Source organism: Lodderomyces beijingensis (genome assembly GCF_963989305.1).
Source record: "Lodderomyces beijingensis strain CBS 14171 genome assembly, chromosome: 3".
In the NCBI taxonomy this organism is placed as follows: domain Eukaryota; kingdom Fungi; phylum Ascomycota; class Pichiomycetes; order Serinales; family Debaryomycetaceae; genus Lodderomyces; species Lodderomyces beijingensis.
The window spans coordinates 1704585-1718359 of record NC_089972.1 but is presented as its reverse complement, the minus strand read 5'-3'; the positions used below and the strand labels follow the sequence as shown (position 1 = coordinate 1718359).

General features: G+C 43.9%; 7 protein-coding genes across 7 annotated transcripts; 6 read left to right on the top strand and 1 right to left on the bottom strand. All coding sequences in view use genetic code 12, as the record gives it.

Annotated features, from left to right (window-relative positions):
- Positions 1 to 862: 862 nt before the first annotated feature.
- Positions 863 to 3574, top strand: LODBEIA_P28230 (uncharacterized protein; the record flags this gene model as incomplete). The annotated part of the gene is made up of 1 exon (XM_066972865.1): positions 863 to 3574. One exon carries the CDS (start codon positions 863 to 865, stop codon positions 3572 to 3574), a length of 2712 nt encoding a protein of 903 aa, XP_066829761.1.
- A 1056-nt stretch (positions 3575 to 4630) lies between these two features.
- Positions 4631 to 7240, top strand: LODBEIA_P28220 (uncharacterized protein; the record flags this gene model as incomplete). The annotated part of the gene is made up of 1 exon (XM_066972864.1): positions 4631 to 7240. One exon carries the CDS (start codon positions 4631 to 4633, stop codon positions 7238 to 7240), a length of 2610 nt encoding a protein of 869 aa, XP_066829760.1.
- A 298-nt stretch (positions 7241 to 7538) lies between these two features.
- Positions 7539 to 8426, top strand: LODBEIA_P28210 (uncharacterized protein; the record flags this gene model as incomplete). Its single annotated transcript, XM_066972863.1, has 1 exon — positions 7539 to 8426. One exon carries the CDS (start codon positions 7539 to 7541, stop codon positions 8424 to 8426), a length of 888 nt encoding a protein of 295 aa, XP_066829759.1.
- A 175-nt stretch (positions 8427 to 8601) lies between these two features.
- Positions 8602 to 9204, bottom strand: LODBEIA_P28200 (uncharacterized protein; the record flags this gene model as incomplete). The annotated part of the gene is made up of 1 exon (XM_066972862.1): positions 8602 to 9204. The coding sequence occupies one exon, from the start codon at positions 9202 to 9204 to the stop codon at positions 8602 to 8604; it is 603 nt and encodes a 200-aa protein (XP_066829758.1).
- A 606-nt stretch (positions 9205 to 9810) lies between these two features.
- On the top strand, positions 9811 to 10326 carry LODBEIA_P28190 (uncharacterized protein; the record flags this gene model as incomplete). The annotated part of the gene is made up of 1 exon (XM_066972860.1): positions 9811 to 10326. One exon carries the CDS (start codon positions 9811 to 9813, stop codon positions 10324 to 10326), a length of 516 nt encoding a protein of 171 aa, XP_066829757.1.
- Positions 10327 to 10993: 667 nt separating this feature from the next.
- On the top strand, positions 10994 to 12436 carry LODBEIA_P28180 (uncharacterized protein; the record flags this gene model as incomplete). Its single annotated transcript, XM_066972859.1, has 1 exon — positions 10994 to 12436. One exon carries the CDS (start codon positions 10994 to 10996, stop codon positions 12434 to 12436), a length of 1443 nt encoding a protein of 480 aa, XP_066829756.1.
- A 255-nt stretch (positions 12437 to 12691) lies between these two features.
- LODBEIA_P28170 (uncharacterized protein) lies at positions 12692 to 13774 on the top strand (the record flags this gene model as incomplete). Its single annotated transcript, XM_066972858.1, has 1 exon — positions 12692 to 13774. The coding sequence occupies one exon, from the start codon at positions 12692 to 12694 to the stop codon at positions 13772 to 13774; it is 1083 nt and encodes a 360-aa protein (XP_066829755.1).
- Position 13775: the final 1 nt, after the last annotated feature.

Sequence of the window (13775 nt, the reverse complement as noted above, 5' to 3'; positions counted from 1 at the left end):
TATATTTTTGTAGGAATCTCGATTGAAAATTTTGGAGTGCAGAAAGTGGTCATGGAAAGATGACCTTTGGCTCTCTCGAAAAGACTACAAGCAGGTCTAGGCTTGGTGTTTATTTTTTCAATTGAAAGCTACTTGTCAGACAGCAGGTGGATGTTTGACTTTATTGTTTTGTCCCGTGCAAGCTCAACAACACCAACTCCAACACCTGGCCATCTCGCAAGATCTTTCCACAGTATAGGCTCAAAGAAAAAAAAAAAAAAAATTGAATTAAAACGCTCCAGTTGAGAAGGCAAGTTCTTTTTTTGCTAACTAAAACGAAATTAGTAGGGACGGGTGCTCTAGACGTGTCTTGCAGTGTCTTGACGTGTGTTTACTGTGGACCCTTGTTCTTAGTTCCCACTGGGCCCAATAGCAAATCTGTCTCGAAGTAGTCGGTATATGGGCAGATAAGGGGTGTCCATATGCACTGCACACAAAGCACTGTAACTAAATTAAAGCTGCAACTAAAGCTGCAGCTAAACAATTGGCAGCCCTCCAACCCAAATTATATTTCTCGTTATTCCTCCTGCTGTTCTCCAATTATAAAGATGTGAATAAGTAAGTAAATAAATAACACTCACTGTTCGGGCAACAACTCACGTCTCAAGAGACGCTTCCTCTTTTCTCTTCTCTTATTTCTGGAAGGGCGTTTTTTTTTTACCATCCGCTAGCTGAGCCAAAAACATCAACATCTCACAACATTTGTGCCAGACGTACTAGTTTTGCTCGAAACCAAAGCCGCCCAAGACTTCATATTCACACTGGCCCACTATACGTACACATTTATACAGGTTTTTTCTTCTCTCCCGCCTCCCATGAAGAGATGACTTTCGAGTCTTCGTTACCGTTAGCGGCATCTTCCCATTCGCAAGGCCATACAATGTCAAAATCAAAATCAAAATCATCCGCGGCAGGGGCAACGGCTACCGTCACTTCACGACTGTGTCACAAATTCCATGTTTTCACCAGAAGGTTGTTTAACGCCAAATTTGTCAAAGTCTTGCTTGCAGTTGTTGTAGTCATCAACATCTTTTATATAACGTCATTCATTCTCGAGGATCGCAAATTAGCAGCAAATGGTGGTTCAATCTCGGGGTTGCAACTTCAAAATAATAAGCAACAAAGCTTCCAGAGACCCTCGACTAGGCTTGTTCCAGCGCCAAACCATATACAGAATCTCCACAATGGTGGTGGTGCTGGCGGCGGCTCTTCTCTCAAACAAGTGCCTCGCGTTTTCGAAGTGCCCAACGACGAGATTTCGTTTTTCAACACCGTCAAGTCAAAGGGGCTGAAGTCGTATAGTGTGCCGGATGGCGTCCCCTACCACGAACTCAGTGCAGACGAAAAGATTGCCTTTAAGCTTCGTGAAGTCAGCGAGGATAAAGAGAAATATTGGTTGGGACATACCGAGCTTACCGATTACGAGATTCGCGCTAATGTCAAGGATTTCTTGTACGAAAACTGGATTGGCAAACCAGTTTTGTTCTACGATCCCAGATTCACTTTGTCAATATACTTGTCTGAGATTAGGAACCAGTTTTTGGAGAAAAACCCCGAGAATTTCAAACTTGGCCAGGGGGATGTCAACGAGATCATTTTACCCTTTGCCTGGTCGGATTGGGTCAACATCACCATGTTGAACCAAGAGCTAGTAAAGCCTGAAAAGGAACGCAAAAATTGCGACTACATGAAAGCAACCCACCATATGGCGGCTCAAGATCCAGCTTATTGCATCAACAACGCTGACATTGTTAATAGTGACTTGAAAGATATGAAATTACCCTCAGTCAATTATGTACCTGGGTTTGCCGTTAAAAAGTCTCCCACCAACAAGGCATCAAATGAAGTGAGAATGTTGGAAGGCAAATCCCACCTTCTCACTTATGCTGCAAACCCATTGAGTATGATCTTGATGAGCGAAGATGGCGTTTACGAAGTTAAAATCGACGGCAAACAAAGAATTGTAGATGGCGACCTTTTTGATAATTACTTAAAGGACAATAACATTGCTCGGGATGAAAAGGGGACGATCGTGCTTAATCCGGTAAAGGAATTCAATCTACTTGTTGAGCAAATCCCACCTCGTCCTTTAGACCCAGAAGAAGACAAGTATGGCATGGTTGCCAAGATTAAAGAAACAGACGCATTGGCATCAAGGGAAATCCATTTACCTGAACTGGCATTCAACTATCAACAGGACAAAATCGACGCCCAGATTGAACACTATGAAGAACGATTAAAGCAGTTGAAAGATTTAACGACAAACGAGTTGAATTTTGACTTGGAATCAATCGATGAACTTCGGTTGAGCAGAAGCGAGAGATTATATTACGAAGGGTTGAAATATGCAAACAGTTTCCCCTTAAAGAAAGAACCAACCTATTTCCGGATGGCAAGATTAAACTTTGGCAATGCCGAGAATGATCACGATGCCGGCTGGCATTATGAGTGGAGATTTTTCAACGGAGCATTGAGATATTTGAAAAAAGGGTGGACAAAGGAAGAGCTCCTCATTAGGGAAAAAGTCTTGCTCGATAGGATCTTGCGTAACTGGTTCAAGTTTGCTAATCTCAAGGGTATAATCTCCTGGATTGCTCATGGACCTTTGTTGTCTTGGTATTGGGATGGATTGTTGTTCCCATTTGACGAAGATATCGATGTTCAAATGCCAGCTGAGCAGTTGATTAATTTTTGCAAAAGTTATAACCAGACGTTGGTGATTGAGGATATCAACGAAGGGTTTGGCAAGTATTTCATCGAATGCTCCGCATTTGTCCATCATAGAGGCAGATCGTACAAAAACAACCACATTGACGCGAGATTCATTGACATTGATACGGGATCCTATATCGACATCACCGGTTTAGGGGCCAGCAACGAAGAAGTCCCCGAGAGGTACAATGAGTTGATCCAACAAAATGATCGAGAAGGCAAGACGAGACAAGTTTACAATTGTCGATTCCCTCATTTCTATTCCTACAATGAGATTTCACCCTTGCGGTATACAATGTTGGGAGGCGTGCCGGTATTTGTGCCTAGTCAAATTGAAACCATTCTCAAACAGGAGTATGCCGTGGGAATGACAAGTTATCATTATGAAGGGTTTTTCTTTATCGATGCCTTAAATTTATGGATCCACTATTCAAAGTTGGCCTTCTTGTTTGCCCCCGAGTATGACGACACGGGCGATCTTGACGTTGAGAAATTTACGGTGTTGGTGCAAAACATAACCAAAGAGCAAATTGTGCAGTTGCTCGAAAACGATGAGGACATTTTACTCGAGTACTACTTGACTAAAGATGCAACAGACACACATAAACAGGAATTGGCATTTATGTTTCAGTTAAACAATGGCACCGATACTTGTTTGAAGGAGGTTAACGGGGCAATGAAGACCAGTGACGAGATTAGCAATAATCGAAACTATCATGAATTGACTTCACAGTTTAAGTTTCAAAAGCCATTTAGAAGAGCCTTGTTCAACTATGAGGCAATAGATCAACCCAAGCACCATCAAGATAAACCATCTACTTAGTATTGTAGCTGAATATGTGACAGTTTTTTTTTTTCATTGCATCCTAGACAATTGTAGAAAGTTCCTCTTTGTGAGCGAGGGTGAAATTAAATGAATCACCAGAGTTTGTCATCACTTGAAAATGTAACATTAAAACCAAATGTCATACTCATCTAACCTCAACAAAATGGTCAAAGCTAATAACATAACGCTTTCTATTGGTCGAATCACACATTTGATGTCAATATCTCAACTTTGATATATATAAACAAAGGGATCAAAAATTTCTCGAAACCTCCCCCCCCCCCCACACAAACTTACGCGAGCCCCCTATTAACGCGCAACGGTTAAACGTAAACGTACATCACTGCAAGATAAGTTATACTGCAGAACTAAAGATTTAGCGAGATGCATTAACGAGTAGTCGATCTATACATCCCCCTAAGCAGCACTTCAATCTAAAGAACTAGCTGATATCGAAACCTTCAAGGTATATATCATGAAACAAAAGAGATTATACTGGTGGTCCCCACAGAAGATTCCAGTCAACGGGTCCCTCTTTCTTAAACGGCACACGACTGTTAAAATTTTTTTTTCTTGTTTTCTTCTCTTATCTTTTTGCTTATTCTGCATACTGTTTCAAGTTTATTATCTCGTGAAAATTTCCATCACATCCCGTCGCCGCCTGTGGTGCAAAAACATTGACAAATTACAATACAGCCAAAGTGGAGGAAGAAGGAGAACAAGAAGAAGAACAAGAACAAGAACAAGAGCAAGAAGAAGAAGGCCGAAGATATAGGGAACGCGCCACAGCAGAAGAACTCCCAGTCCCCGAACCATGCAACTTTAACAGGTATACGTACAGTAATCACATTTGACGCAGAGTTTTAATCTCATCGTTTATTTATCAACTGCAAAAAGTTTAACTTTATCATTGCAAGTTTATAGGCAATCAACAAAAACGTCCATTGACACACCTTGGTTCTAATCCACATCAAAAAGAAGTGCATTTTCAAAAGAAATCCCAGTTTTTCATCTTTTTCAGTTTTTCGTTTTTTCATTTATGCATCTTCCACCATGATCGAGATCAAGCTATTAAAATCCATCTTCCTAGTGATACTATTTATTAACATTTTCTATTTTGTGAAAGTGTATCGAGTCGAGGAGGAACGAATACGAGAGTTGGCTTTAAAACATGCTAGTTCAATCACCTACACAACAGATGACGAAGTCCAGTTTGACCGACTGAAAGAGTATCATTTGTTAGAAACCAATGAGAAAATTGCCTTTTTACTTGAGAAAGTTGAGCAAAATCTGGATAACCATTATTGGCTCAGCGATGTTTCGGTTGAGGAAAACTCAATCATCATAGACCCCTGGGACTATTTACCGCCTACGGCTGCAAAGCCATTTACATGGCGTAATAGACGACAACTACAATATGAGCCACGGCTTACTTTGGCGATATACTTGGATGAACTTAAACACCAGTTGCAGCTTAAAAATCCGCGAAATGAAAAGCTGAAGGACCATTTGATTCAGTTGCCCTTTGCCTGGTCCGATTGGGTCGATTTGACAATGTTGAATCGTGAGATATTGAAACCCATTGGTGAAAAGCGAACTTGTGAATCCTTGCAAGAACGAGCCAACAAGAGAACCAAATACCCCAATTGGTGCAAGAATTTAATCGACTTGCAAGATGATGAAGTGAAGCTGATTGGATTGGCTCGGAATGACATGCCCGGGTTTATAGTCAACAGTTCACCCATGAATAAAGCATACCACCAAGAAGTAATGCTACAGGGGAAAAGCCATTTACTCACTAGTCAAGAAAACCCCCTTTCCATCATTTTCTTGACAAAAGATGGCACTTATGAGGCTCAGTTAACTGGGGAGCGGCAAAGATGGGCTAGAACCGATTTATTTGACAAGTATCTAGCTCGAAGAAATCTAGACCCAAATAACTCGGGCAACAACGACCTCGGTCGTATCGAGTTGAATCCAAAAAGAGAATTTGATTCCTTATTGCAAACTATACCAGCACGACCTTTGGATATTGACGACGACATTTACCGAATGAGACAAATTACAAGACAGACGGAATTTAACGCGTCACGTGAACTCCACCTCGACAAAGATGCTTTCCACTATAAGCAAGAGGATATTGACGAGCAAATCAGCGATTACGAAATCAGACTCAACAAGATTGAAGCTGCCGTGACCAATGAATTGAGATATGACCGCAAGGTTATTCAAGAAAACAGACTTTCACGAAGAGAATGGAACCATTACAATGGGTTGAAGACCGCTAATTCGTTCCCCGTTGCCAAAGAACCCACCTACTATAAACTTGCCACTTTGAGAAAAGACAAGAACAACAAAGACACCGGCTGGCATTACGAATGGCGGTTCTTCAACGGCGCATTGCGTTACATCAAGGATAAATCGTGGACGGAGCAGCAGCTTGAAGTCCGCGAACAAATCATCCTCGATAGACTACTACGCAACTGGTTCAGATTCGCCGAGGAGAAAGGCATCATATCATGGATCGCGCATGGGCCCTTATTATCGTGGTATTGGGACGGGTTAATGTTTCCCTTTGACATTGACATCGATATCCAAATGCCCAGCTCGGAATTGAATAGATTATCAGCAAACTACAACATGACGTTGGTGGTGGAGGACATCAGCGAAGGTTACGGCAAGTACCTCATTGACTGTTCCACGTTCCTCCACCACCGCGACTTGGCCGCTAAGGACAACCACATCGACGCTCGATTCATTGACGTTGACTCTGGCACGTACATCGACATCACGGGGATGGGCATCAACAACGAGAAACCCCCACCGCAATACTCGCGCTACATCAAATCCAAGCAGCGTCAAGGAGAATCAGTTGAGCTCTACATGGATCGGCGGAAACATTGGTTGAGTTTCGACAAGATCAGCCCCTTGCACTACTCCATGATTGGCGGCGTGCCCGTTTACGTGCCCAATGATGTCATGTCGATGCTCAACAATGAGTATTCGGGAGGAACAACGTTGCTCTATTTCGACGGCTACTACTATGTGCCGTGTCTCCGGCTCTGGATCCAGCAAGCTAAAGTCAAGTCGATTTTCAGACCCGAGCAGTACGTGTCGAAATCGAGGGAACGCGAGCGGGAGAAATTGATATCGTTAATTTCCAATTTGGACGAGGAGGGCAAATTGCGACTCTTGGAATTGAATGAAGATGTCTTGATTGAATATTACTTGACTCATAAACTCACTGCGTTGCATGAAATTGAAAAAAAGTACATGTTTGATTACTCTTTACAGCAGTCGATGTTTGACTTGCTGGAAAAGACCGAGTATCACGAGTTGACTTCACATTTCAAAATGAAATCCCCCTTGAGGAAAAGCTTGTATGATTTTGAGCATTTTGAGAGGTTCAAGCATATGAGGAAACCGAGTCAGGTGAAGCCAGAAGTGGCTCAGCCTGGTGCAAATTACCCTGTTATCGGCAGCCATGATGCCGGTTTTGGGGCTAACCAAATAGGACCGTTGTCACTACAAGATGATCATAGTGACCAAGATGACCAAGGTGATAATCATGGTGATGGCGGTAGCGATGAAGAAGGGGGAGGAGGACGAAACGATCTGCATGGAGATAATCTGGAAGATCACGCACATCACGATGAATTTTGAAACCTTGCAACCAGAATGAAAAACCATAGGACCCCAAAATCATGATGAAATTGGGATCGAGTCTAGAAACTCCAGATTTAGAGATACATATAAAGCACATAGAATATTTAATTTTGTATATTGGAACTTGAAGATAACTACTTACCTTTTGGTTTCTCTATTTTTTTCTTTTCAACCTCATCCACTCTTCGCAGCAGCCTCTGCGACAAATTCACCAGAAACTAAGTTACCCCAGAGATACCACGTCCACTGACCTTTTACCCCCTGAACTGGAGAGTATATCCATCCCCACCAAGCAATGATCAACTCCCTCAGACTCAGATTGACGCGTTTGCCACTCAGGCCACTCGGGCCACCGTCGTCATCATCGTCGTCGTCGGCGGCGGCATCTCGCTTGTATCCCGTGAGAACTTACGCCATGAAATACACCAGAAGCAATGGCTCCACGAAAACAGCAGCTGCAGCTGCAGCAAAACGAAATGGGTCGCCATCGCCATTGCCGCCACCATCATCTGCAGAGCCAGTTGAAGAGGAGCAGAATAAAAGCAACCTCCAATCATCCAGCACAGCGCCCTTTGCATCCTTGGGCGACACCCCGCCTGAAAACGCCCAGATTGCCCACCAGTTTAGCGGAGGAGCTCCCGCTGGATCCGCGCCTATAAATTGGTCCGATTCATATCACGGATTAGGCGCTAGGCCCTTTGAGCGTGAAATTATAGAAGTCTTGCTAGCACCGATAACAGAGACAGACATCGAGATCAAGCCCGATGGAATCTTGTACTTGCCCGAAATCAAGTATCGCCGAATCCTAAACCGGGCATTTGGACCCGGTGGCTGGGGGTTAGTGCCACGTACCGAGTCGACCATCACCAAGACCCAAGTATCTAGAGAATACGGGCTCATTTGCCACGGACGGCTAGTTAGCATTGCCCGTGGTGAAATGGACTATTACGGCACCGCGGAAAAAGTCCCCACGGCGTTGGAAGGGTGCAAGAGTAACGCGTTGATGAGATGTTGTAAGGATTTGGGCATTGCGAGTGAGTTGTGGGATCCTGCTTTCATCCGGGTGTGGAAGAAAGATTATGCTGAAGAGGTGTTTTGCGAGCATGTTGTAAAGAAGACGAAACAGAAGTTGTGGAAATTGAAGGCCCTGCCGAAGTTTGCATACCCATGGAAGCAAATCTAACAGTTTTTGTTAATATATATACATATATATATGTATATATAGAAGGGAGCTCTATGGACGTGTGTTTGATGTAGTGTACATGTAAATATATATAGTTATATATACGCATATATATACTAAACTATAGATTTGCAGACGAGCCGGCCGGTTGTTGCACTCCCGTATAACTCTTTCCTCAAGGCTTGAAGATACCACGACCGACACCCAATTCCTCCACAGTTTGTGTTATTGGTCTTCTCAGCCAGACATCCCAGAAGCTCTGTTTAGGCAAATCCTTGTTAATCTGTCCCAACTCGTACTTGACATCCTTTGCAGGACTGCTGGTGGACTGAGCCCAATAAGCACGGTCGATCACAGTGGCTAATGAAGTGCCCAAGACACCAGTTATGACTTTGCTCTTGGCGGGCATGGATCTAAAGCCGGCTGATAGAACTATAGTATTAGCAGCCGCCAAACCCCAAAAAGTATCCCAACAATCATTCTTTTCTCTCAAATTTGCCAACGAACTTTGCACACCTTTGGCAATACAAAAGAATGCAACTGCCGAAGCCGGTATCTCGATCTTGAAAGTGGCTCTTTTCCAAAGGTAAAGGAAGGCATACGATCCTACGGTTGTGTAGAATCCAAACTTGAACAACTGCGAAACCTGTTTTCTGGTGTCTATTGGATGCCATTCGGGGTAGCCAATTCCCCTGGAGAAATTTGCCAATGGGTTGGGGTATTTGTTGGCTGCTTCTGGGAGTGGCACAGCTTCAGCTACTTCTACCCTCTCACTCATTTCTCGGTGTGTGTATGTCGTGTCTTGGTAATTGAGAGTCTGCTTAGGATCTAGCAGTAGTGGTTGTGAAAGTTGTATTGGTAGTTGAATCTTCCCTCCTGAATCTGTCTGCTCCAATCAAAAAAATCAAAAAATAATCAAAAAAAAAGACAGACACAGAACAACGTCCTTTGCAATACATTACCCAATACGGAAGTCTACCTAAATATGCACTGTTTCTACCAGGCTTTTGCACCAATTGGCTCCAAGGCACCTAGGAACAAGGCAAACAACAAGAGGCTAGAAGATGCAGAGTGAGCTCCTATGAGGGAATAGCTGGAGGCCCTCCAATTGAATACCTTCAAGAGCCTTGAGAGCTTCCCCTTGGCAATGTTAGCATCTCACCCTCTCTTCACAACAAATAAAAAAAAAAAAAAATTTTGGTGAAAAATTCCGATACATCAGTTGCTTCCAGATCGAGTTTTTCATCCCGATCTCGATTATTCCTTACTTTCAACAGAGATCAGACTTTCAAGCCTTCTTTTCTTGTTTTTTTATTTTTTGATAGAGTGAAATAGCAAAACAAATAGTAGAAAAGGTCTTTCATCTCCATACACGCCATTAGCCATGAACAGAGCATTAGTCATAACAGGAGTAGTAGCCACTGCAATTGCAGGCTACGCAGTGTACTTCGATTACCAACGTAGAAACTCCGCCGAGTTTAGAAAATCGTTGAAGAAGAAGGCCGTGAAACAGAAGAAGTTCAAAGAGCAGCAGGAGAAGGAGTCGAAGCAGTCCAAATTGGAGGCTGTCAAAAAGGCTCTTTTGGAGGATTTGAAAGTGAATCCTATTCCCACGGATTTGAGTGAAAGAGAGGCATTCTTCATGGAACAAGTTGCTACTGGTGAACAGAAGGCTAAAGAGGAGGCCGTTGAAGCTGCCATCTGTTTCTACAAGGCCTTGGCTGTCTACCCCAACCCCACCGACATCTTGGGTGTTTACCAAAAGACTGTGCCGGAAGAAGTCTACGAGTTGGTGGTGATGATGATTGCTGTATACCCTCCAGCCTCCGTCTCAAGTATCTTGAGCAAAGGCGGTCCCGGCCCTGGAGACACCAAGCCAACTGCCGAGGACTTGGATTAAGAAACAACCAAAAGAAATAATGAAAAAAAAAAATGAAAAAAAAAAATTGAATAAAAAAGGAAAAATATGAGGAAGCAAGTTGTAAAAAGGACCGTTGGAGGGTGACGATGTTGTGCATTTGACGTGAATTTCTTTCAAGGAGGGAGAAACGGGGCGCTAGGGCGCAAGGTGCAAATTTCAAGCTATGCACCAGAGGGCCCCCGTTGTACATTAGATGAAGATTGTATTCGTTTTTTTTTTTTGTTTTATATCTACAGTTTGCATGCTTTTGGTTTCTTTGTAAATATATATAAATATATAGGTAACTTCAACGCCATGTCAAGTGTGAGGTGGTTTCCAACTTTTTTTTTTTTGCAAGACTTTTCCGAACCATGCTCTGGGTGATGTGAGTGCCGTTCTTACTCTATTTGTTTTTTATTTCTTTCTTACAGAGGTTCCCGGTTGCGATCCGACTGGTGCTTGTGTTGGTGGAACCCTCTCTGCGATTTGAGAAGGAGCCCGAATCACGTCAAAAACACCAAAATTGACATTATTATGCAATGCAACACCCAGGAACCCTCGAGGAAATAATTTACACCGCTCGAGTCCCCTTTAAAGCCACTACAACTTATATAACTGCCCTCCCCTCGCTTCGCTACTTCAATTCTAATGAAGCACCACATTAGTAATGTCTCCACCATTTGCTTTGCATAGCATAGTTTCGCTCATTATTTTTATAGCATGCTCAACACCGGTCATTGCCGCCGCCAGTAATGTAACTAGTAACGCTAGCGAGTCCCAATATAAGGGAGTGAGCATTGGAGGGTGGCTAGTTCTTGAACCTTATATCACACCTTCGTTGTTTAATCAAACTCTCAACTACAACGAGACGTGGGAAGATCTACCGGTGGACGAATACCATTTTTGCGAAAAGCTAGGCGAGCAGGAAGCCCGCAAGAGACTAGATGAGCACTGGAGCACTTTCTACAACGAGACCGATTTCCAACAGATTAAAGACCACGGCTTGAACATGGTGAGAATTCCTATCGGGTATTGGTCATTTGAGAAGCTAAAAGACGACCCCTATGTTGCAGGCGCGCAAGAGTACTTGGATAAAGCACTTGAGTGGTGCTCCAATTGGGGGTTGAAAGTGATGATTGACTTACATGGTGCTCCCAATACCCAGAATGGGTTTGACAACTCGGGGCTTCGAAATATCGGCTATCCCGGATGGCAAAACAAGACCCAGTATGTGAGTCACACTGTAGATGTCTTGGCTCAGATATACGCCAAGTATGGACAGCGCAATTACAGCGATGTGGTTATTGGCATTGAGATCTTGAACGAACCGTATGGGCCAGGGTTGGACATGAACAAAGTTGAAAAATTTTACCTTGATGCTTATAATGACGCCAGGGACATCCAAGAAGTCAACAATACAATTTTCTTCCACGATGCTTTCCAAAATATCCAATACTGGGATGACTTTTTTGACAAGGGAAAAATCAAATATACAAACACGTCCAGCAACCGAACGGTGACCGAGTCAGCAGATTTCTACAACCTCATAGTCGACCACCACCATTACGAAGTTTTTGCTCCGTCGGTTGCAGACAATCTATCCCAGCATTTGCAAAACATCAAAAACTACGCAGATGCAATCAGCAACGAAACACACTATGCCATAGTGGGCGAATGGTCAGCAGCATTGACCGATTGTGCACCTTGGCTTAATGGGATTGGGCTAGGTTCAAGATACGAAGCCACGCCCCCGTATGATAGTGAAGATGGCGGCGGGTTCAAACGCGTGGGTAGCTGTTCCGTTGTGAACAAACCGCTATCGAAATGGTCAAAGACACAAAAAAGGGACTATCGGAGATTTATAGAAATGCAAATGTACCAGTACGACAAGAGGATGAATGGGTGGATTTTCTGGTGTTGGAAAACCGAAGGCGGTGCCATCGAGTGGGATTTCAGACAGTTGGCTGCGGCTGGGATCGTGCCCCAGCCTTTGGACGATTATAAGTACATCAAGAACGGCGTCGACACTAGTTCTGCTTTGGCTTTGCCGCCGCCCAGCTACAGACTAATGACTGCTGCTGTTTTCATCTTGGGATCATTGACATTATAGACACACCGGAGCTGTATCTACTTAGAAGTATAACACCCAAATTAAAAAAGAAAGTGCATAGTTATAGACGTTATATATTCCAATAGAATCAATCTGTGGCTGCAAAAAATGACTAACAATGTAGCGTGCCGAGTGCGACCCGCCACATGAGGTCGCTCCTCAAATTTTTTCATTTTTCCACCCAACCCTGAACATGGGGTTTTTCCTACTCGATCTCCAACACAAGCACAAACGATTGACTCTCAACTTTGCAAAATGACCAGATCAGTAAACGTGGCAATTATCGGCTCCGGAGTCGTAGGCTCGGCATTTATCACCCAGTTAGCCAACTTGCAAACGAAAAATCTTGCATTCAACACCATCTACTTGGCGAGATCATCAAAAGAAGCCCTCTACAACACCGACTACAAGCCCGTCGATTTGTTCACTTACAAACAAGAGCCAGCTAAACCTGTCTTGGGCTTGGACGAATTGACCACGTTCTTGGTGGGAGCACACAGGCCCACGATCTTGATTGACAACACCTCAAATGAAACCATTGCGAACCACTACCCGCAATTCATCAAAGCCGGCATCTCGATCGCTACCCCCAACAAAAAGGCATTTTCCTCGGCATTGCAAACTTGGAACGATATCTTTTCCGCAGCAGAGCAAGACGGCGCAGGCTTGGTCTACCATGAATCCACCGTTGGCGCGGGCTTGCCTATAATTGGCCCGCTCAAAGACTTGGTCCTCACGGGAGACAGAGTCGAAACCATCGAAGGGATCTTTTCCGGCACGCTCTCTTACATCTTCAACCAGTTCTCGACGCCGGAAGCTTCGAAAGTTGCATTTTCCGATATCGTAACCACGGCCAAGAGCTTGGGATACACCGAGCCCGACCCAAGAGACGACTTGAACGGGTTGGACGTGGCTCGAAAAGTGACCATCTTGGCGCGTATATCCGGGTTCGAAGTTGAAAGTCCAACGAGTTTCCCCGTGGAGAGCTTGATCCCTAAGGAATTGGAGAGCGTCGCTAGCGCCGATGAGTTCTTGCAAAAGTTGCCCGAGTTTGACGCCCAGATCCAACAGTTGAAAGATGATGCTTTCAACAATGGCCAAGTGTTGAGGTTTGTTGGCAAGGTTGACCTTAAAAACAACAAGGTTTCGGTTGAGATTGGCAAGTACCCTTTCGACCACCCTTTTGCTTCGTTGAAAGGCAGCGACAATGTCGTGGCCATCAAGAGTCATAGATACCCTAACCCATTGATCATTCAAGGTGCAGGTGCTGGAGCTGAAGTGACTGCGCACGGTGTTTTGGCTGATGCTATTAAGATTGCAGAGAGAATTGCTAACTAGA